This window comes from Oreochromis niloticus, linkage group LG12, assembly GCF_001858045.2.
Source record: "Oreochromis niloticus isolate F11D_XX linkage group LG12, O_niloticus_UMD_NMBU, whole genome shotgun sequence".
NCBI classification, from domain to species: Eukaryota; Metazoa; Chordata; class Actinopteri; order Cichliformes; family Cichlidae; genus Oreochromis; species Oreochromis niloticus.
Window position 1 is genome coordinate 28705321 of NC_031977.2, and position 21901 is coordinate 28727221.

Sequence of the window (21901 nt, forward strand, 5' to 3'; positions counted from 1 at the left end):
TCTGAACTCTGACTCATATCTGTCTGTGCTATCACAATGGGTTAAAAGGTAGTGATAGTAAAGTTGACTGTACTGAAGAAACAAGACTGATTTCTAACCTGTGCCAGTACCCTAGGGTGGCTGCGGATGACCCAGGTCTTTCTCTGTCTGCCTCTGGTTCCAGGAGGCATTATTAATTAAGTATAATATTAAGTATATCTTGTGACACATGCACAACACAGCAGGATTGTTGATGTGTGTAGGACTGCTGTATGACACTTCAGCTCACCTCATTATATACTCTACCTTTAACTCTTGTGCCCATGGGCTTTATGTCAGAACTTGTTGGTGTGGAAAAAGATTTCTGAAGTTTGATTTTTGTTTTTAATCAGTTTGCAATGAAAACATATGTTTGCCTTTGCAGTGTTACACCATTCATGGTTTGGAGTTATCCAGAGTGACGGTCAACTCGAGTCTGGAAGTTGTATACGACACCTTTGTTAAACCTGAAAATGAAGTCATTGACTATAACACCAGGTAATGTGATAATATACTCCTCATCTTTCTCTGTGCACTACATAAACTATACCAACACGCTCTGTCATTACAGAAGTGTGGCAGCAGTCTGAAAATTGTTCTGTATAATGAAAATTTAGTCAACATCAAGTGCAAGGTTTAGCCAGTAGTTTAAAGATGGTTAGGTTTTGCTTAATAATGCATATGATGCAGCTCTGCTTAGAGCCCGTGTGACACCTTACTTGGCCAGATTTTCAGGTGTTAGTGAGGAGGATGTGAAGGGTCACCATGGTTCTCTAAGAGTAAATGTTGAATCCAGGAGACCTTGTTGAGCTTCATAAATGCTGACACGATTCTGATTGGACACTGCCTGGAAACAGACCTCTGTTTACTCAAGGTGACTTCTTAACTTCCTTTTTAAAATGTATTCTTTTTTTCTTTTCTCAAGTTTTTCGCAGCTTATTTCACATCTTCCAGTTGCAGTCCTTAATAGACTTTAATGTGCAAATAATTGATACAAAATCATCTGGATGTCTTTTTAAAACCAGAACCATCAAAGAAGTTTGTAAAACAAAGTACAACACATCTGATTGGTTGTGAACATACCATCTGAGACCTTTTTGTTTGTTGTTACACTTATTTTTTTAAATGTTATGTTTTCTATTTATCATATACTCAAAGTACTCAACAGGATTCGCCTAGAAATATTGCAGCTTATTCAAGTTCAGGGCAACGGGTATTGAATCCCAATAATCAGACCCCTATGAGCAGCACATGGGGACTGCAGGGATTCCCTTTGTCTCTTTAGATTAATCAATGAAAGACTTTTAAAACACTTAGTTACAGAGTTGTTCCTTTCAATAACTTCATAAGGCATTTATACCCCCCAGGCTGTTTTAAAAAAAAAAAATATTGAGGTATTTTCGACACCCTGCTGGACAGGCAGCGTGGACACCAAGTTTGTGAATGGAGTAACTTAAGATTGAGGCAATGTAGGAGTTTGAAATTGATACCCTAGGTGCAGCTATTAAAAATGTGAATGTTTGAATCCCAATGACTTTGACCTTGAGGTGATAGTCAAATGTCAGATTTTCTAAAAATCTTGTAAATGCAATAATTCAAGAGGGAAGTCACCTAGGATTTTCAAATACATCCATAAGTGTATCTATTAAAAATGTTGGACGAATTTGAATCCCAGTGCCATCAGCATTAAGGTCAGAGGTCAGCTGTTGTTAAAATAAATAAATTTTAGCTATACAAACTTCTGAGGCATTTGATTTGATGAGATACTATACACTACCGGGTCTTCTTAAAAAACTACCAGTTTTAGAAAACCCCAGTTTTTCCAGTTTTTTAATGAAAATTATGCAGTTTAATGTCTCATTGCACTCTGAAATAAAAGGATGGTACAAATAAACAATCGGAGTCAAAAAAGGAATAAATTATTAGACCCAAATGTTTTCTAAACTTTTGACTCATCAAAGTAGCCACGTTTGGGAGATATAGCAGCTGAACACACCTATTGCATTCTTTCTACAGTACAAATCAAATATTCTTCAGAATGTTCTTCCCATATTTGTTGCACAAGTTCCCATAAATGTGTGGAACTTGTAGGTTGCTTTGCTTTCACTCTTCAGGCCAGTTCATTGCAAACCAGCTTGATGGGGTTTAAGTCTGGAGGCTGTGCTGGCCACTCCATGTTTCCGAGCTTACCATCTTGTTTCTTTTTTCCTGAGGTAGTTTTGGCATAGCTTGGACCTATGTTTTGGGTCATTATCTTGCTGTAGGATGAACCCCTGACCAACTAGGCGCATACCAGAGGGTACTGCATGGTGCTGCAGAATGTTGTGGTAGCCGTTTTGGTAAAAATTCCTGCATGATGAACCCAATTTCAAATCAATTTTCATCAATCCATTATACTTTCTTCCAGTCTTCAGTAGTCCAATGGTGGTGGCCCAGGCAAGCCTCTTTACTAAGATTTCAGAATAAGACAATGGCTTTCTTGCTGCAACTCGTCCTGTCAAACGTGCAGCTCGAAGTCTTCTCTTCACATTTGCAACTGAGACTTACAGCTTAATAGTGGTCGTAGTAAGTGTTTGAACACATGTCTAGTATGAGCCTATCAGCTGTTAACTCTCAGAAACCTGTCTTCTGATTCAGTTGTGGCTTTGGGTCTGCTAGACCTCTTTCTGTCAGTTTGCTCCAGTTTCTGAGTGCCTTTTGATGGTAAAGGAAACTGTACTCACTGACATCTTGACTTTCTTTGCAACTTCTCTGTAGGAAAGACCTGCACTTTGAAGTGTTATGATGGTCTGTCCCACTTCCATTGTTAATTGCCTTTTTCTCACCAATTTTTTAGAAACTCAGTACTTTCTGCAGCACGAAACTGTTCAGGTGATGCTCACGAGGGTGTGGTATCACAGTGTGTTCCAACAGTGACAGACAGGGTAGTTGTAATTCAGAAAAGTTGGAACACCTGTAGCTTTCAAGGCTTGATCAACCTCCACTGCTCTAGAACAGCTTTAACTTGTTAACCCATTTTGTGTTCCCTGAAAAAGGCCTTTTTGTATAATTCTGAAATGGACGTTATTTATTTTATTATTATTATTATTATTATTATTATCAAATTATATATATATATTTTTATTTTATTTTTTTTTTTTCTGGCAGTTCAACAGTTACCTTTGTACCATTTCAAGCTATTCATTAAATTTGAACAACATAAATTGCAATAAATAACAGAAAAATTGGGGTATTCTAAAACTTTTGAACGGTAATGTATTTTAAACACATAATTGACAGAGACCAACAGATATTGAAACTACATCATGGTCTGGTTGTCTTGTATACCCTGAATTTAATTTTTTGCATGACATTTGGACAAAAGGGTCCAAATGTCATAATACAGTAATCTCACTTTATTTCGCTCCGATGTCCTCCTAAAGGATTTTATTTTGACCATCTTAATTGCACTACAGTGGTCCCTCATTTATCGCCGTAGTTAGATTCTAAAAATAACCCGCGATACATGAAATCCGGGAAGTAACCAACTTTATTTTTTACCGTTATAGATGTTTTAAGGCTGTAAAACCCTTCACTACACACTTTATACACTTTTCTCAGACAGGCACGAACATTTTCACTTTTATTTCTTGTTTAAACACTCTCAAACTTAAAACCTTCGTAGACAAATAAGTCCAGTGTTATAGAATGAAACCAAATGCATCTGCAGGTGCCTCTGACGGCGCAAAATGTTTCGTTGACAATGTTGTTTGTTTGGGAGAAAACTTACAAACGTACAGTACAGCACTTCACATACTGCTAGAGATCGAAGATTTATGTAAATTTGACAAGCTGAACACATTCTCTACTGGACAGGAGACATGGCACAAGATTGATTGACAATGGTCTACAGCCAATCAGGATGCAGAAGACAATGCGCTATAAAAAATAAAAAAAAATCCTGCAACGTTGCACAGAAAAAAATCTGCGAAACAGCGAGGTGAACCGCATTATAGCGAGGGACCAGTGTATTTGTAATTACCCAAACCAAATTTTTATCTAAAGCCTTCACCACTAGGTGGCAGCACATTACTGGAAAGTCTTAATATAATATTGCTACCAACCCCTCTCTTGGCGTAGAAAGAAAGAGTCACCATTTGCCCTGACTTAAGAAAATCACATACAGCAATTGTTTTTGTATGAAGTTTCCCACAAAAAGCTACCTTAGCAAACAAATATCAACTGGTAGGAACAGGTAGCAGTCTAAAAAAATCTTATTATTCAAGGATCATTGATTCATTTTAATCTTGAAGAGCTGTGTGCAGTGATGGAAAGCTGCTCCAATGTTATTTTCTTCTGAACTGAGCATGGTGTCGTTCTGGGAGAATCTAGTGGTGACGACGGGGCCACCACTGGGACAGCAAACAGTCCCATCAAAGGGACTGTTTGCTGCAAGATTCACTGGTTGCTTCTCCATATTCTGTAGCTATAGTTCATGTTGAAAGTAAAACAGTAATTTATCAAGTTCTAACCAATAAGAAAAGCTTGAGATATCTTCCTGTTTACTGCAGCTGCTCCACGGGATGGTGGTGGATACATCGGTAGTCTTTCCCCACCGTCTGGGCCCCCCTCACAAACTGACCCTGAACAAGCTCACAGCTGAATACCTCAGAAGGATCATTCAAGAGAGTGGTGGGTTACCACCATGCAAATGGTTTATCCGTTATTATAATATCATTACATTCCAAATAAAGATGACTTATTAATATGACTTATAACATTGAATGCCACAGACTCGTGCAGCAGATATCAGATTTATTTCTGAAGATGTTGATTTCAATTGCATTGAATTTTTAAAAAATGATTCCCCCCCCTTAGTTTGTGGTCATGACACTGCAGAAGATGCTACTGCCTGTATGGAGCTGATGCTGTGGAAAGTGAAAGAAGATGGAAAATTGAAAAAATGATGAAAATAAAATTATTCCTGTACAATTCATATGGGGGAGGGGGAACAAATACTAGCTGTGATTCAAATGTATTTGTGTAAACCTCTTTCAGGACATGGAGGGCAGTTTGGTTTGTTAATGTGATTTATGTTAATGAGTTCTGTATGTAAAAGTTCAATTTGGAGCCCATCTTCCATATTTGTATAAATGTTGACCACATGTAGTGCCAAGAGGACCTAAAGTGGTGACTTTTCATGAGTATTACTCAAGTAAAGGCATAGAATGAATTTTGTGAGTTTTCTTCTCGGGGAGGGGGGGGAAGCAAAATTCAACAACCAATCAGCATTCGGTTTTTAAAGTGAGATTAATTTCAGGTACACTTCTGCAAACTGGTACACCTGTCTTCAGTTAAAGTAATTAGTGGTGATACATAAATAATAAAATGATGGGAAACTCAACATACATGAAAGAAAGTCTCATGTAGGTAACAAATATTGCCCCGGCCCAACACTCACAGCACCTGTTCCAGATGTTATTCAGCTTTCCTTTTTGCCTTTCCTTTCCTGACACAGCACCTGTGCAGGCAGAAACTAGAGCTGGGCGATATAAGATTTTTTCATATCACGATATGTTTTTTTCATTTCAGGCGATAACGATATACATCACGATATAAGCCAAATAACTATATTTGTAAGATTTAAATGTGCCGTTGCTCACAAGTAAAATGTGAAATAATTAGCAGCTTGTTTTAATTAAAATATTTATTTCCCATAATAAGTTCAACAGGGTAGATGTACTTAAGGAATATGAGACTTCAGTTTCAGATAAAGGCAAATATTGTAAACTACACAAAAGGCAGCCGCTAAAGCGTTTAAGTTTCAAAATAGAACAAACAAAACAGACTACTAAATTGTCGATTCCACTTAGAAACAAAATTTTAATTCTAAAAATAAATCTTAGGTCGTTTTACAGAAGAACAGACAAAATTGACTAACTTTTGTCAATATCAAATAAACTGAGAACTAAAAGGAAATTCTCAGGCTACGTCCACACGTACACGGGTATTTTTGAAAACGGAGATTTTCCGTTTTCGTTTTAAAAAATAATCCCGTCCACACGTAAACGCAGAAATGAAGGAAAACGCTGCTAGGAACATGCCAAAGCAACAGGTGGCCATATATTCCTAACCGTGTAGAAATGTTGGCCAATCAGAAGTCTAGAAGCCTCCGTAGGAAATAGTAAACAAAGATGGTAGTGGTGTGCGATACTGCATATTTTGGTATCGATCCGATACCAAGTAAATACGGGCCAGTATCGCCGATACCAATACCGATACCGATACTTTTCAATAAATCAGGTGGATGCCTCATTGAATTGCTAAATCGCAATTAATTTTCATGACCTTAAGTGTTTTTTGTGATTTTTCCTTTTGTATTATTAATTACTTAAAACCCAGGACATAATTAGGAGAAATAATTTATTTATAATTAAATAAAAAATGCTTTATTATTGTGGCGGGCCGTGGTCTGCGATGCTGCTGCAGATGAGGTGGACTCACCTTCACTGCATCTACAATCATGCCTCACCGGCTTAAAACCTGTGCGCTGCTTGTGCTGTTGTTGTTTTTGGTGTTGATGTGTACAGCTGGCAGCAGGAGGGCTGCAGCCATTGAATTTAGGCTACTGTTACAGCAACCGAGTGATCACTGTAAGGGTGGACAGCGCGTGGCTCGGGGTGAGCCGGAGGCTGGCGCGCCAGCGGGACCTGCCAAGCTGGAGATGGAGGTCGAGGTGCGCGGGGGTCCTGCCTGAGGGCAGCATGCTGTCCGCTTCGGCACACAGGCTGCATGGTCCTGCGTGCCGAAGCGGACAGCTGCCTCTGAGCCCCGGCTCACTTCTACTCCTGCTCCACCGCCTCTGCTTGCCATATGGGTGGCCATCAGGCCTCCGCTGGAGGCACGGGCGACCGCCAGAGTGGACACTTCCCCGTCGCTGGGCCGGGGCATGGGGCGCCGATGGTCCGGGCCGATTCCCTCGCCTTCTCGCGGGGTGGGGTGAAGTGGGCAATGGGGGTATGTGGCAGGGCGTGTTCTGCGATGCCGCTGCAGGTTTGGTGGTGGTGATGTGTACGGTTGCAGCGGGAGAGCTGCAGCCGTTGAATGTACTGTTACAGCAACCGTGTGATTATTGTAAGAATAAATGATGCGGCGAAGCATGAAAATGCCATCGGGTCTGCCGTGGTGGCGATCTTTTTTTCTTTTTTCTTATTTTTTAATCTTAAGTGCACGCAAACCAGTAAACAAATTAAAACAAATAGTGTTGATAAACTATAATACGAAAATTACAATTAAAATTCTCAACAACAAAAACAATTGGTAAAAATATAATTAATATGTACTTAATACTTACTAATACTTATTAATACTTAATACTTACTTAATAACCCCCAAAGTGTCTAAGTCACGTGACGTGTCAGCGCAACACCGAAACATAAGAGAGGGGGGGCGGGGGGAGCAAAGTGTGCCTGCTCTCCGCTGACACAGGAGCCGCTAGTCCAGCGACCTGGCTGTTTCGTTTTGCCGAAAGCACAGCATAATAAACAAGCAGAACTCAAAGTAAAGAATCGATCTAACCAGGCTAGTATCGATCCGATACCGATCCCGACTTGGGATCGATACTATCGATATTTGGATCGATCCGCCCACCACTAAAAGATGGGGCATAGAAACAGAACCGAGTCGTATGTGTGGAGGGACAGTAACTATGTGTGTATATGTAAGCATTTAAACACTGCAGAGAGTACAATTAACAGTAACAGTATTGTAGAAATTCATTTCACCGAAACAATAACGTGGCGCACAGTGTGACGTCAAAAAAGGCGCACACCTTTGACGCTGCGTTTTCTCCGTTTTCCTCGTCCACACGTAAATGCAAAAACGGAGTTTTCGAAAATATCCACCCTGGCAGGCGTTTTTAGAAATCTCCGTTTTCAGTGACTGAAAACGCCGTTTACGTGTGGACGAAAGGTGCAAACGCATAGAAAAATCTGCGTTTTCAAAAATACCCGGGTACGTGTGGACGTAGCATCAATCTCTCCTTGTTGTATAGCTTAGCTTTTCAAACAGTTTTAACAGTTACTTTAGTCTGACAAAAGCCGAATGACGAATTAGCGCTTTCAGTCAGAGATTGAGCATGCACCGCTTTATTGTATATCCAGACTTGCTTTCGGCACAATTTACAGTGCGCGCTACTCTGTTTTTTGTCAGACTTGAAATAGCCGAAATACCTTCACACTACGGAACTTCTGTGGCCCTTCCGTTTGACAATCTCTCCAGCATTGGAACCATCATCTGTTTTTTCTTCGGTAACCTTCGCTCACGCTCTCGGTTGATTTTTCTGTAGTCGGCAAACTCATTTCCTTCATTACCCGGGCGGCCCAGCTGCAAAAACAAATACACATGTGCACCTTGGCGCTTGTGCTGTACGTAACAAGTCATGTGACGTGACGCTGCGGCTGTGATTGGTTCGGCTCTGCGCTACTTAATTTGGATTGGCTGTTCTTTTTTTTTTTTTAAGAGGACAAGAGAGATGAGGTCTATCGCAATAGTTTAATTTTTCTATCGAGAAAAAGTTATTTCGCAATACATATCGTTATCGTTTTATCGCCCAGCTCTAGCAGAAACTGCAGGTCTTGATGAAGATGAATATGATGAGTAGATCTACGGTGAGGAAGAAGCCCAGGACATCCAGGCTGTGATACTGGTACCAGGTGAGCTCATGGGCCTGGACCCTCAAGTGCTTGGCCCCTTTGTTTCTCAGTGTGAACTCGATCCAGAATACTGCCTCTTCCAGAGCACTCATGGGTCTGTCGTGGTGGATGCTGGACAGCCGCATAGCATTTTCTTTGTACCTGTGAATGTGTTTATAAATGAGAAAAAAAATTGCAAAAATCAATATTATCCTGAATTAATAAAAAAGACCTTGAGACCATAAAAACTCTAGAAAATTGTTTACACATGTCATTAAAGTTCAGCTCAGCAGGGCTTTCTTGTGTTAGCTGGCTCCAAGAAAAATGGTTTAAGGTAGAGTATTCATGTTTCATACTCTGAGCCTGCTCCATTTTTGTCTTTAAAGCCTGTTTTCAGTGCCTAATTTAAAGTGCACATAGTTCAGTGAACTCACGATTTGTCATTGATGACTGTGTTGACTGCATCTCTAAGGTCCTCAGCTGTGATGAAGTTCAAATTGAGAATAACTGCAGCTCCTTTTTCCTTCATATGGACCATGTTGTCTGGCTGGTCAAGAAACATGGGTATGCCCACCATGGGAACACCGTGGTAGATGGCTTCATAAATCCCATTTGTGCCTCCGTGAGTGATGAAAGCTCTAGTTTTAGGGTGACCTAACATATGCCAAATAACTGTGTAACATTGAAAGTTAGTTTTCTACATGTGGACAACAGGAGGATTTTAATTACCCAGAATAACTGCTTTGAGCTGAGATTGATTTGCAGATTTTATAACTTACATGCATTTAACTAATCTTTAGTGCAACCTCTTCGAGAAAAAGAACTAACCAGAGCAGATTTACACAGGGTGCAATATGTAATCAAGATCACATCTGTTAGAAAAGTAAATAATTTATCACATTTCCTTGTGTTAATAAACAGAATGCTCACAACCTGCATTTAATGTTGAATGCACGTTTAATTTATGTTATTGCACTTTTAAGAACTTCTGTGGTTGGTAGCAGGTTTACGTACCCAGGAGGTCATTCTGAGGGATCCAGTCATATATTCTAATGTTGGCACTCAAGGCTTCTGGTTTTTCTCCTCTGTACCTCCACAGCACCTATAAAAATAACACGTCTTAGCTTGCATGTTTTTTTTCTGTGGTAGTATACTTACAGCCCAACTTTAAGTAATATATCACAAAATATTATTCCTTCTATTTCCTGAAGAAAATGCAGTGTGAATGCTGATAGTTGAATGTTTTGAGCTGGAATGTCATGATCGTTGAATGTTCAGTTAAAAATGTTGAATGAGCTGAAGAAGAGAATTTTTCACCTGAAAATAAAAGTGCAAAACTGTTGAAAGATGACACAGAAGAAGTTTCAAAATGAAAGTAGCTAAACATGTTTAAAATACACATTAGAAAAAGCTGAGTAATGACAAAAGAAAATTTAGAGTCAGAAAACATCTGAATGAATATTGAAATCTGATATTCTTTAAATGACTTGGAAGTACATATGCGAAGTGTCAAAAAGAAAAACTTGAATCAGAACTAATCTGGATGAGTGTTGACAGCTTATATTCCTTAAATTGGTAGAAGAGTGGAATTATTTTTTTAAATGCCTAAACCCAAGAATTACAAATGAAAAAAAATGAATATTTGAAGAACATCTGCTGACTGTGTGTGTGTGTGTGTGTGTGTGAGTGTGTGAGAGAGTGTGTGTGTGTGTGTGTGTCAGAGTAAAAACAGAGATATTAGATGAGGTTAGATGAGTTTAAATGTGCACTCAAAAAACAGATTCAGGTCCTTCTTTCAAAGAACACATAGAAATTTTGTTAGTTGTTCAGAAATGTAATTAAAAAATACCAAATTAATTTGATTTTCTTTGTGTAAACCTAAAGTTATTCTAAACCAGCAGAGGCTGATTCTGAACACAAAATGAATGAGTTTGTTGGGGCACTGGGGGTAGGGGGAGTACATTTTTGCACTTGCGCATTTGTAAACTCAAAGAAACAAATTCAAGCCCCTCTTTAAGCTTAAACTTTTTTTTTTCAATCTCACTCAACGCAAATGTAGCACTCCAGCGTTACTGCAATTATTATTCGTGTGGTGAACCTAAATTATTTTCTCTTAAAGCGGTCTTTGTTACAAGAACACAAAGTTATTGAGTTACACAACGGTCCGCCCTCTTTGAAAATTTTGCGCTCTTTCAGGATCACCTAAATGAATGCAGCTGCTCTTGGCCTCTCTGTACTTTTTGGATAAAACTACACCTTCAGGTAAGGTAACATATTATTTTTTTCATATATCCAATTGTGTATTTCTTTATGAGCTGAATGTATGGCAATGCTATTGACTATGTGCACGTTAGCATATGCTACTTCCGGTGCGGAAACTCCCGTGTGGAGCTTTGTTTCCGGTGTCCTATTCGCGCCTTGTTTACGGTCCAAAACAAGTTAAGCAAATGAATGAATCAAGCGGCGATTTACATTTCTATAGATGTCTTGGGTATTTACCCAATATATCTGTAAATGATGTTCATCGACTTGTCGATATTTTTCCCCTGCACCTCAGGGCAAAAGAGAAAAGGGATTCAAATGTTATATTTCTCAGCGGTCCCTCGTTTATCGCGGGTGTTATGTTCTAAAAATAACCAGCGATGGGTGAAATCAAGTAGCCAGTTTTATTTTTTGACGCGTGGACATCGTGGACATACAGTAGGCCTACTGCACTTCAGTAACACTGCTAGCGATCGATGCAGCGATTCTGTACTGCACAGGAGAGACGTCACGGAGGAGATTGTCTGCAGCGATCAGGACGCAGGACACAATGTGACGTAAAAAAAAAAGCATGCAAACTTGCACTAAAAATCTGCGAAACAGCGAGGTGAAAGGTGAACTGCGTTATAGCGAGGGACCACTGTAATTTTGAAGGTAAATCACAACACACCCTTCATAAATACTAATGTAGAGAAACCCTTACCAGCAATCGTTCATTTTTTTGTGTGGCTTTTTTTCATGGTTTGTTAACATGCTGTGTAGGTGTGTACTTGACTAGCTGATATTGACATAATGGGGAAACATCTGGTTTGACTGTTGTTCACCTGTAGTTTGAATGCTGAACATTTGCCTGTTTAAATGTCTTCTGGATGCAGTAATGCAGTTCTGCTTGTGTTGAGTGATGTAAACAACTGATCGATCTAAACTCTTTAAACGTCAAAATTGACCATTAGAATTTTTATGACCCAACAGTGGTGAGTGTTCCCACCTCCTCTTTGTAACTTAAAGCAATCTTTCCGTTTTCGAGTTTTGGACATGGAGTATATCTTCGCAGTAGCGATTGACCGCAAAGTAAAGCTACCAGAAATGTAATTAAACTTCTAGTTTACTATATTTATGTATGTTTTATTTCCAGGTGAATGCAGAGTTCCTGCGGATCACTACAAAACCCCTTCAGGCGAAGTTCTTGGCTCAGCTGGACAATTTAACAGACAAGCTGATGCAGATTTTTGAGGGGAGCAAAGGAGCAAAGGGCCAAAAGATCAAGGATATCATGGCGATCAGTAGTTTGGTCAGTACTAATGATAAACCCATCAATTAAATGCAATCAATGAATTACATTTTTTTCACCCTTTTTTTTCACCCTTGCATTAGTGTGATGACATCGACATAAAGAGGGAGCATACTCTTAAAAGCCTGGTGATCTACTTTAATGAAGATTCAGACCTACTGTTCAAGGAGTATCTGGTACGCTTATCACACTTTATTTTCTAGCTTCAATTTGAGTTAGGTTCATTGCACGCAAAATGCTCATATATTCAAATAAGACAATATAATTGTGAAATATGTATTATTCTTAATAGTCATTGTTGAAACTTGTACTGGAGAGCACCTTTTAAGGGGACAGATTCAGCAAAAATTCAATTGTTCATTTTTTTGGTGCTGCCATGTCTACTGCCTCTATAAACACGGTAAATGTGAAGAAAACATTCATCCATTTTCTGTCAGTGTTTAAATTCAGTTTATTTATATAGCGGTATATCACAACAACAGTCATCTCAGGGCACTTCATAGAGTAAACACTCCAATGAAGTTCAGTTAATTATGCCAATTAGTAAAAAGTCTTCTATATAAGGAACCCAGCAGATTGCATCGAGACACTGACTACTGTCACTGGCAGCAATCTTCTGGTTTCCGGAATAATGTGCCTAAAACAAGCTGTTTCAATAGGTTCCCAATTGTCATGAAATAAGGGAAATTGACCCAGCCCACACACACACACACACACACGCACGCACCTACACCTATAGACACTTGAGGAGTTGCTCCTCTATTTCAAGCCCCTCCCAAGGGGAGGTACATAATACCTAAACCCAAACTATTGATAGAAAACAGATTGATGGGGTTTTTTTCATGTTTGGAGTGTTTATAGAGGCAGTAGAGACCCATATTTCAGCACAAAAGGAGACAAAGCTGAGTTTTGCATAATATTTCCCCTTCCAAGTGACAGAGCCCTTAAACCTGAAACATCCTGTTTTTCAGACCACCTCCACTGAGGATGAACGGCTGAGATCCACTGCAACAACTGTCATGGGTATTTACACCATCAGAAGAGAAGGCGTTCAGGAGCCAGAGGATGTTGGAGTTGTCATTGAAGGTACTACAGTTATGAACAACCTCGGTAGTGTCATCATGGCATTCATCGTCCTCTTTGGACTGATTTATGCACTTGATCTGAGCTATCCAAATGACCTCAAGTACACTTTCGAGTTTTGTCAGAAGATTTTAATGAATCTGGATGGACAAAGGCTCAGTACAAAGATGCAGCAAATGAAATTGAAGATGTTTGCTTAGGCAAACAAGACCCCAGCACAAAAGTTGATTTTGGCCTTTTTATCTCTTTTGTTCAAACTGTGACCTTTTTTTTCCTTTCTTTTTTTTTTGAAAAACGCAAGTTGTCTATTTTTGTCTGTTGTTCTGTTGTGAGTGATGTAACCTTTAATCTATACTACTATAGATAGATAAAAGGACTGTGGGAATTTAGCTCAAAAAAAGTTTAATGGTTGTGCAGCATCTTCTTTTTAATTGCTTTTGGGATTTTCAAAGAGACAAAACAAATGTTGACAAGTTTGGTGTCTTCCAGTGTTTTAAAGTTGGTGTTCCCGTTCTTATAAGCTTGTAAAAGTTTGAATGTAATTGGTTTTAGAGAAGTAAAGTTGAAAGTTTTTTTTATTTTTATTAAAATACCTCCCCTTTGGTAACACAAAATGTTCTTAATGAAAACCTTTTATATATATATGTACATTATATATTTGTAATTAAGTATTTTTGGGTTGTTTAAAATGTTCAGTGACTGGCATAATATGGTGTGAATTGCAATGTTTAGTAGGTTATCATTGTGAATTTGCTGAAAACCTAACTGCAAGTGTCACTATAAATATATATACAATGATTCTTACGTGAAATCAGATTTTACAAATTCCAGTTTGTTTTCAGTCTTGCCTAGTAATACAAAGGTGTGTGCTATTCAGATTTGATATTCATTTCAAATGTAAGGCACTTTTTTGTGAGCACTTTGATTTTGTTAAGGTTAATTTGACCATGTGACATGTATGTTTATTCACAAAATATTCTGTTTCTGCGTTTAATTCAAGTGAATAAAACTGAGTTGAAAAAACAAATTTATTTTGTCATTATTTTAATAATTAAATTAGTTTTCTGGTAATTAAAATTATGATTTAGTTGAACTTAAAATAATCATTTCAATTCGAAAGAAAATCTAGCTCAAATGAATGACATTGTATTGAGTTGAACCAACCAAAACCTTTCACATCTTATTAATGTAATTTTTTTCCTTTTAAATGTGTTTAAAAAATTGTGTTCTACTGACTCAATTTAATTAAATTGTCATGATGTATGCAGATTTGGTTGAACCAAAATAAATGTATTACGTGGAAAACCTGCCATCAATCAAATTGAGTTCATCCAATGACTAATTTTTATGAGTGTGGGAGAATCCACTAGTCGCTGCAGTAAAGGCCTGGCAATGCATTAAAAAGGAGGTAACCCACTGTCTTGTGATCTCCTTGAGTTCAAGACTTCAGGCTGTCATTGTCAGCAAAGGGTTTTCATTAGAAATGAACATTTTATTTTAATTTTTATTCATTGTAATTTGTCCAATTATTTTTGAGCCCCTGAAATGAAGGGATTGTGTGTTTTTTTTTTAAAAATGCTTTAGTTCCTCACATTTTCATGCAATGTATTTGGTCAACCCACTGAAATAAAGCTGAAAGTCTGCACTACAATGGCATCTGAGTTATTGTATTTCAAATTCATTGTGGTAATGTACAAAACCAAAATTAGAAAAAAGATGTATTTGTCCAAATATTTATAGACCTAACTTGAAGGGTCAGGTTAACTTCTCATTAGAAATCATCAGCTGTTGACAAAGTTTGATAATTTTGATACTCTGTATTAGAAAAACGAACATAAATATTGTAGAAGTAACATGGAAACTGAGCACTGGCATGCTGAAATGTCCACAGTCTGCAATGTCGTTTTAAAAAATTGTAGTTTTGGTAGTTCTGGTTTTCAGAAGTAGAGAACTCTGAAACTGGTTATCTGAAATATGAAAAACTACTCAATGCTTTGCTCAAATTGATTACAGCTGAAACAAAGATTATCCTCTGACCTTTTGTGGGATCTGAGCGAGGCCTGAGGCTATCATGTTTGCCTTCTCCTTGGTGATGTTTTTGATCATTGAGCCTAAAGTGAAGATCACAATGCCATCATCTCCAGAACTCTGCACAAATTCCTCCAGATCCTGTAACAAGTCAAATATCATCCCACTGCCAGCCAACCAGCTGTTTTTGCATTTTTGTTCAACATTTTGATGGCTTCACTGCTCCTGGCAGGAATATTCTGTGATGTAATGATTAATCAGATGGTAATAGTTGAGTGTCCTTACCTCTGGTAAAAGTTTAGCAGGTCTGCAGTGGATCCCACCAACATATTTGAAGTTGGGGAGGAAAGGACGAGGGAATTCAAAATCCCAGTAGGTTCGGATTAACCAGATATCTGCTTTACTCATCAACTCACAGGCACTGGTGGGAGTTCCTGTTGCAATGCATGAGTAATGGACATCAACATATCACTAATAGTTTATGTAAGGCATCATATTTTCTTAATCAGAAAATTTTAAAATACTGTGTTTACATTATTAGCAAATTTTTAAAAAAAGTTTTAAATCAGTGCTTCATGCCTATTTGCTCACCTTTGACATCAGAGTAATATCTGTCTAATACGTTCCAAAAAGTGTGATCAATCATGATGTCTTGAAGAGCGTAGAAGAGAAAGTTCCACACTCTCTCTGAGAAGTCCATCTTATCTGTGAGTTTGCTCATAGCACCGGGAACAAAGGATGGTGGAGCAGGCATCTGACCACAATGCCTCTCCCAGTTATTAGCTATAGAGAAGCGCAAGGAGAAGACGAGTGGGATCCCCAAAATATCTGCTACTAAGTCACTGCCAGGGTTGATTGGGTCAGCCAAGAGAAGGTCGTAATTTCCCTCTTTCAACTTCTTCATGATGACTTCTGATTTCACCACACCGTCCAAATACTGAATATTGTACTGAAGGTTTGTCTTTGCCATGTTAATGAATCTGATGTAGATCTCCCAGTAGTTCATATAATCAATCTCGTATATGAAGAATTGGAGGAACTCTTCTAGAATCTTCTCTATAGTCTCCAATGAGAAAGAGGCGTTGAAGGGCTCATAGTGAAAGCGGGCAGGTTCATTGGTGTTCATGTACATTGATGAGCTCGGGACCAGTACAGTCACCTGGTGCCCCCTGTCAACCAGCGTCTCCAGAACAGGCTTCATGTTTATCCAGTGGCTGCCTTCGGTGTACCACACCAAAATATTTCCTCCATCTGCACTCCATGTCGCACAAAGTACCAGCAGGATGCAGGCAGAGAGACGCAGCTCCATGGTGTCTGAATGTCAGCAGGTAAACTACCTGTGGTCTGATTCTTTGGTGAAAGTATATCAGGAAAGATAATTATTAACTCAATAAATCTGAACTCTGACTCATATCTGTCTGTGCTATCACAATGGGTTAAAAGGTCACAGCAAAAATGCCAGTGTTGATTTTTCAGTGTTAGTAGAATTCAACAGAGTTCCGAGTTAGTTCAACACTTAATCGAGTTAAAATAACACATCGGGAGTTGATTCCTGAAAAGTGTTGGTGTGGATTTTAGTCGTTACTGCATTTTAACACTGTGGGTGTTAAATTAGACCACACCTTCATTTCCTGTGGAGCTTCGCATTTCAGAATCTTCGGTTGCCATTTTTTCTTGTTGCTGCGGTAAGTTTTATTCGGTTAAATATTAAGTTTTAGATTGATGTTAGAACAAGTAACATGATAACTAGTAAAAAAAAAATAGTATTTATATCAAAATACATCATCTTTAAGTGTCATATTTGAATTTTAACTGTTTTTTGTTTAGCTGGGCTACTGCTAGCTAACTCTGCAAAGTACCAGTTACTTTCCTAATATTCATTTAGCATAATCTGGCTATTGGCAGACTGTAATGAATATTACTTAATATATGTCACAGTTTTTATTAAATGCCTTTTATTTATTTTTTAATTAAACTGCCAAAGCCTTAGGGTCAGTGGTCTCAAACTCCCGGCCCAGAGGCCACTTGCGGCCCACGTCACCCCTTCTTGCGTCCTGTATATTGAGGTGAAGAAGTATAATGCAATTTGGCCCTTGAAGTGACTTTTTTTTTGGTCATTAGCCAAAAATGATTTAATATGAAGGCAATAAGGGCAGAGTGTTACAGGCCCTCATGGGCACCCAGATAGCAAGGAAACATTGAAACAATGTTGAGTCAATATCAGGCGACGTCATTGAATCAACGTTGAAGTGTGACGTTGACCTAACGTCACTCTTGCACCCATTTTTAACGTTGTTCAACATTGTTCAATGTTGAAACCTGACATTGATTCCACGTTATATTTTCGAATACTGTTGACATTGAAACAATGTCAGATTCTGATATTGAAACACTGTTGAGCTATGGTGTTGATTTTCCACCTCTTTTGCAGTTGTTTTTTTATTAAAACAACAGTTAAATCATGACTGGAAATCTACCTTTCTTTATAGGTATTTTAACCAATACTAAACTACTGCATGTTTCCATCAATACTTAAACCACCTAAACACATAATTGCACTTATTCCTCAAACTGGACACCCTTTATAAAAATCAAATGTCTCACAATGTAACATGTCAATATTAATATCCTAAAATAAGAAAGCATTGCATGTGATGTAACAGGGAAAAAAAAAACTAAACAAAAAAAGGTCAATAGACATGTTTCGTTTGCTAAATACTTTATTAAAACACAGTTTTCTATTTACATTTATATTTTAACATAACTTTGTAGTTTTTACTCCGGGATGGGGACGGATGATGTGCGTCCTGCGCCACCCAAATGGTCTGGGGCGTATCGGAGCCATTTCTGCACTGCCTGTGCAAAGACAAACTCTGACATAGAGTTTGCCCCTAACTGCTGCGTCAGGCCACATAGGACAAAAATACACACACACACACACACACACACACACACACACACACACACACAAAAAGTGAATTAGAGCACATGAATAAGCTCTTGTTATCTGTCTTCAGCAGGGAGAAAGTATGTAAACTCCTAGGCCAGGGGTCGGCAACCTGCGGCTCCGGAGCCGCATGCGGCTCTTTAGTCCTTATAGTGCGGCTCCGCCTGGTTTGGGCAAATAAATTAGAAGCATTTAGCTGAAGTGTATTTTATTTATGTTAGTTCTTTTTAACTCGTAGTTCTAAATTGGAAGATTATTGTGATATTGAAATATAAAAATAAAATTATATTCTATTATTTTTTCATCGCTCAATATGAGCGTCACGCTGGCGGAAGCCGGTATTCCCGCCGAAACGCCGTGCATTTATCGAGACTTTCAACCCCAGGTAGGCCAATTATGGATCTTCGGATCCACATTATGTCAGCAGCTGTTCTCCACCGTGAACTATGTTAAAGACAAACACCGCTCACGCCTGACAGATGACAGCTTACAGTCCTGCGTAAACTGACTTTGTATAGCCCCGATTTGTGGACTCTGTGCGCAGAGGTTCAGGAGCAGAAGTCCCATTGTAAACATATCACGGCAGACCCAACGATGTTTCCATGAGCATGCTTTTGAGCATCTCTTTACTGAGCACTTTTCACACACGGTTGCTGTACGCATACAGTCGGCTGTAGCTTTTCAGCTCACAGCCCGACATACACCACCAACAACACAACACCACAGATAGCACAGACGTTAAGGCAGCGAGGCGTGATTGCAGGTGTCGCTCAGGTGCGTCCGCCTCCCCTGCAGCGGCGCTGCAAACCACGCCCCGCCGCACGCATTAACCAGGTAAAACACAGGCAGAATTGTGCAAATATCCATTTTTCAGCAGCATAGTGCTTTTTTCCAATTATTTTTTAAGAGTCAGGTCAAGGCTCCAACAGCGCAAAGGCGATATAAGGGTGGCGGCTGACAACAGTTTTTGTTTGCTACATGCATCATTTTAGTTCAGCTGGGTGTCTTTCCTTTTGTTATATTTCTTTAAGAGTTCAAAATGTGTTGATTACATAAATATAATTTAATTTTCTCTGTAGCACTTCATGGATTTCATAAGCAGCACACCTTAGTTGTTCACACAAAGCATAAAGATAAAAAACAATATATACAGTGTTATCTTCATTTTAGATGTCAAAAAGTATTTGCGGCTCCCAGTGTTTTCTTTTGCGTGGAAACCAGGTCCAAATGGCTCTTTGGGTGTAAAAGGTTGCAGACCCCTGGTCTAGGCTGATAAACATGAAAGTCACCAGGCGTAAATCTGCAAACTGCCGCATTTGATTCCCAAAGAGCTATGAGCGGAAAAAGTGATAAGTCTTAGCATAGTGTGCCGTGCATCCTTTAAAACAAAATAAACATGGGGTCCTCGGGCTGTACAAACTACAACCTGAGGACTAAACAAGCCAAAGACCAAAGACTCCATCTCCAGATTAACCAGACATGAAAGTCTTGTTATTAAAAAAGACAAAGTAATATAGCAAAAACCGGACATAGGACATGTGAAACACACCCAGCAGATCAATCGATCCCTTTATTGTTCACTTTAGGCTCATAAAACTACAATAAAACTTACCAAATATGCATCTGCACAGCGCAGTATCTTTAAATGCCCTTTTTTGCTTCGTCTGGTCCTTTGCTTTTTTTCCCTGCCCAGTTTAGTACTGAGGCCAGCTCGTTTGTGATGGCATAAGCCATTACACGGCGGACTTACACCTCCAGTGTGGTCCCTCCAATCAAGGCAAAGCATCTCACCTATAGACACATTTTAAGAGATGGAATTAGCGTGTCTCATGTCTTAAATGTGTATGCAAGTGCTTGTGTGTATGCCGTTGTTATGCATTTAAATCACATCTGACAGCTATTACACTTTATAGTTACAAAGTTTACATAAGCTTTATATACTTACCATTGCCTTATTTGCCTCTTGCGATTGAAGAGCTGCCTCTGCATTGTTTAGCTCCTCAATGTTGTGCAAGGGCAAATCCAAAGGGAGTACCCCAGCATCTACCGATTCATTGGAGCTGGTATTGCGGATGGCTCTGACCTCCTCACGGAGTTCGTTAAGAGATCTCGTCAGGTCTGACAGCATAGTTAACATCTTTTGTGAGGTCGCATCTGTTTCAAAGAACAATTCCAGAAAGATTAATGGCTTAAGCAGTGAGAGGCGAAAAACTAATATATCCATAAGTGATGGTGTAACATTCTGCATTCAAGTATTAGTTGTTTTAACTGCTATAAGTGTTTGCTAGTTTTTGCCTGTCACATATATATGATATTTGTATATGTAGCTTGCCATCACCAGTGTGTGAATGTGTGTGAATGGGTGGATGACTGAATGTGTAAAGCGCTTTGGGGTCCTTAGGGACTAGTTAAAGCGCTGTACAAATATAGGCCATTTACCATTTATACCATGTAAAATCTGAAATTCCAAGATGTTCGAACTTGCCTTGTAATAGTGGCCTCACAGAGTCTCTGGAATCTACAGAAAAACAAATCACAACAAGATGACATTCAGGAGTATAAACTGGTGTTTTGAAGATAAGTGCACAATGACATTGTGATTCAGCTTTAAAACAACTTTAAAAGCATACCATCTATAGGGAAGGCCTCAACATCAGACTCTGCATGCTGGGGAGATTGCAAAGCTGTGTCGTTTGGAGTGTTCTGCCGGAGTGGCGAAAGGTGCCGGAAGCTGGGAGGGGCATTATGATGCCTGCTGTCAGTGGGCTGGGGGGAAGACTGCGGACTGGTGAGGGCTGTTTAGAAAAAGATACATTTTTTAAAGTATTTAAGAATACAGACAACTTGTCCAAAAAGTTTCCATGTGTCACACACAGATATGTACACAGACACTAGACATTATTTTATTACCTGGTATTTTCACTCGAGGTGCCTGGGGAAACCGTTTTTTTGTGGGCTGCTCATCCTCTGAGTCACTATATGTGTACAGGGGATTTGGTCTAAAGAAATAAGTAGAAAAAGTTCATAAGTATAATAACAAATGTTCTTTTGGCATATTTTTTCCTAAAGTTACAGTTTGATTTATAACAACACACACAGGAAACGGAGATGTGCAAGAAGGTGCAGTATACAAGGAATTTTTGAAGTGCACAAGTGTACACGGCTTTGCATTTTTAAAAAGTTTACAAACTTACACTTTTTGGACTATATTATGTGGTTATATCACCACATAAGATATGTACCACCATCTCCCAGGATCTGAAGTGGGAGACCAACATCAACTCCATCCTCAAAAAGACCCAGCAGAGGATGTGCTTCCTGAGACAACTGGGGAAGTACAGTCTTCCACAGGAGCTGCTGATCCAGTTCTACACTGCAGTCATTGAGTCTGTCCTGTGCTCCTCCATCACAGTCTGGTATGGTGCAGCCACTAAACAGGACAGGTGCAGACTGCAGCGGACTGTACGGGCAGCAGAAAGGATCATCGGCGCCCCCTGCCCTCCATCCAGGATCTGTACCTCTCAAGAACCAGGAAATGGGCAGGGAAAATCATCACAGACCCCTCACACCCTGGACACAGACTTTTTGATCTGCTGCCCT

General features: G+C 39.1%; 1 protein-coding gene and 2 long non-coding RNA genes across 4 annotated transcripts; 1 reads left to right on the forward strand and 2 right to left on the reverse strand.

Moving 5' to 3' along the window:
* The first annotated feature begins 120 nt into the window (after positions 1-120).
* Positions 121-5401, forward strand: LOC109204529 (uncharacterized). The gene is made up of 4 exons (XR_002064018.2): positions 121-135; positions 404-892; positions 4569-4689; positions 4876-5401. It is a non-coding gene; the product is annotated as an uncharacterized LOC109204529 (long non-coding RNA).
* On the reverse strand, positions 4642-16706 carry LOC109204525 (UDP-glucuronosyltransferase 2A2). Of its 2 annotated transcripts, XM_025896951.1 has the most exons (8): positions 15946-16706; positions 15640-15788; positions 15364-15495; positions 9705-9792; positions 9125-9344; positions 8625-8852; positions 5464-5533; positions 4642-4925 (listed from the first exon to the last, which is right to left on the reverse strand). In XM_025896951.1, exons 1-7 carry the CDS (start codon positions 16661-16663, stop codon positions 5476-5478), a joined length of 1593 nt encoding a protein of 530 aa, XP_025752736.1. In that variant the 5' UTR covers positions 16664-16706; the 3' UTR covers positions 4642-4925; positions 5464-5475. The 2 variants fall into 2 exon arrangements, with proteins under 2 accessions (XP_025752736.1, XP_019221084.1); XM_019365539.2 differs by lacking the exon at positions 4642-4925 and having other exon boundaries at positions 5021-5533.
* A 4074-nt stretch (positions 16707-20780) lies between these two features.
* LOC102078703 (uncharacterized) lies at positions 20781-21604 on the reverse strand. The gene is made up of 3 exons (XR_268051.4): positions 21212-21604; positions 20932-21079; positions 20781-20819 (listed from the first exon to the last, which is right to left on the reverse strand). It is a non-coding gene; the product is annotated as an uncharacterized LOC102078703 (long non-coding RNA).
* Positions 21605-21901: the final 297 nt, after the last annotated feature.

Coding starts and splice junctions, on each gene's coding strand:
- LOC109204525 (XM_025896951.1), bottom strand. CDS start 16,663: ATGGAGCTGCGTCTCTCTGCCTGCATCCTGCTGGTACTTTGTGCGACA. Junction 9,793..15,363: donor TCGCTCAGATCCCACAAAAG/GTCAGAGGATAA, acceptor TTATTTTTATAG/GTGCTGTGGAGGTACAGAGG. Junction 9,345..9,704: donor CCCTCAGAATGACCTCCTGG/GTACGTAAACCT, acceptor GGCATATGTTAG/GTCACCCTAAAACTAGAGCT.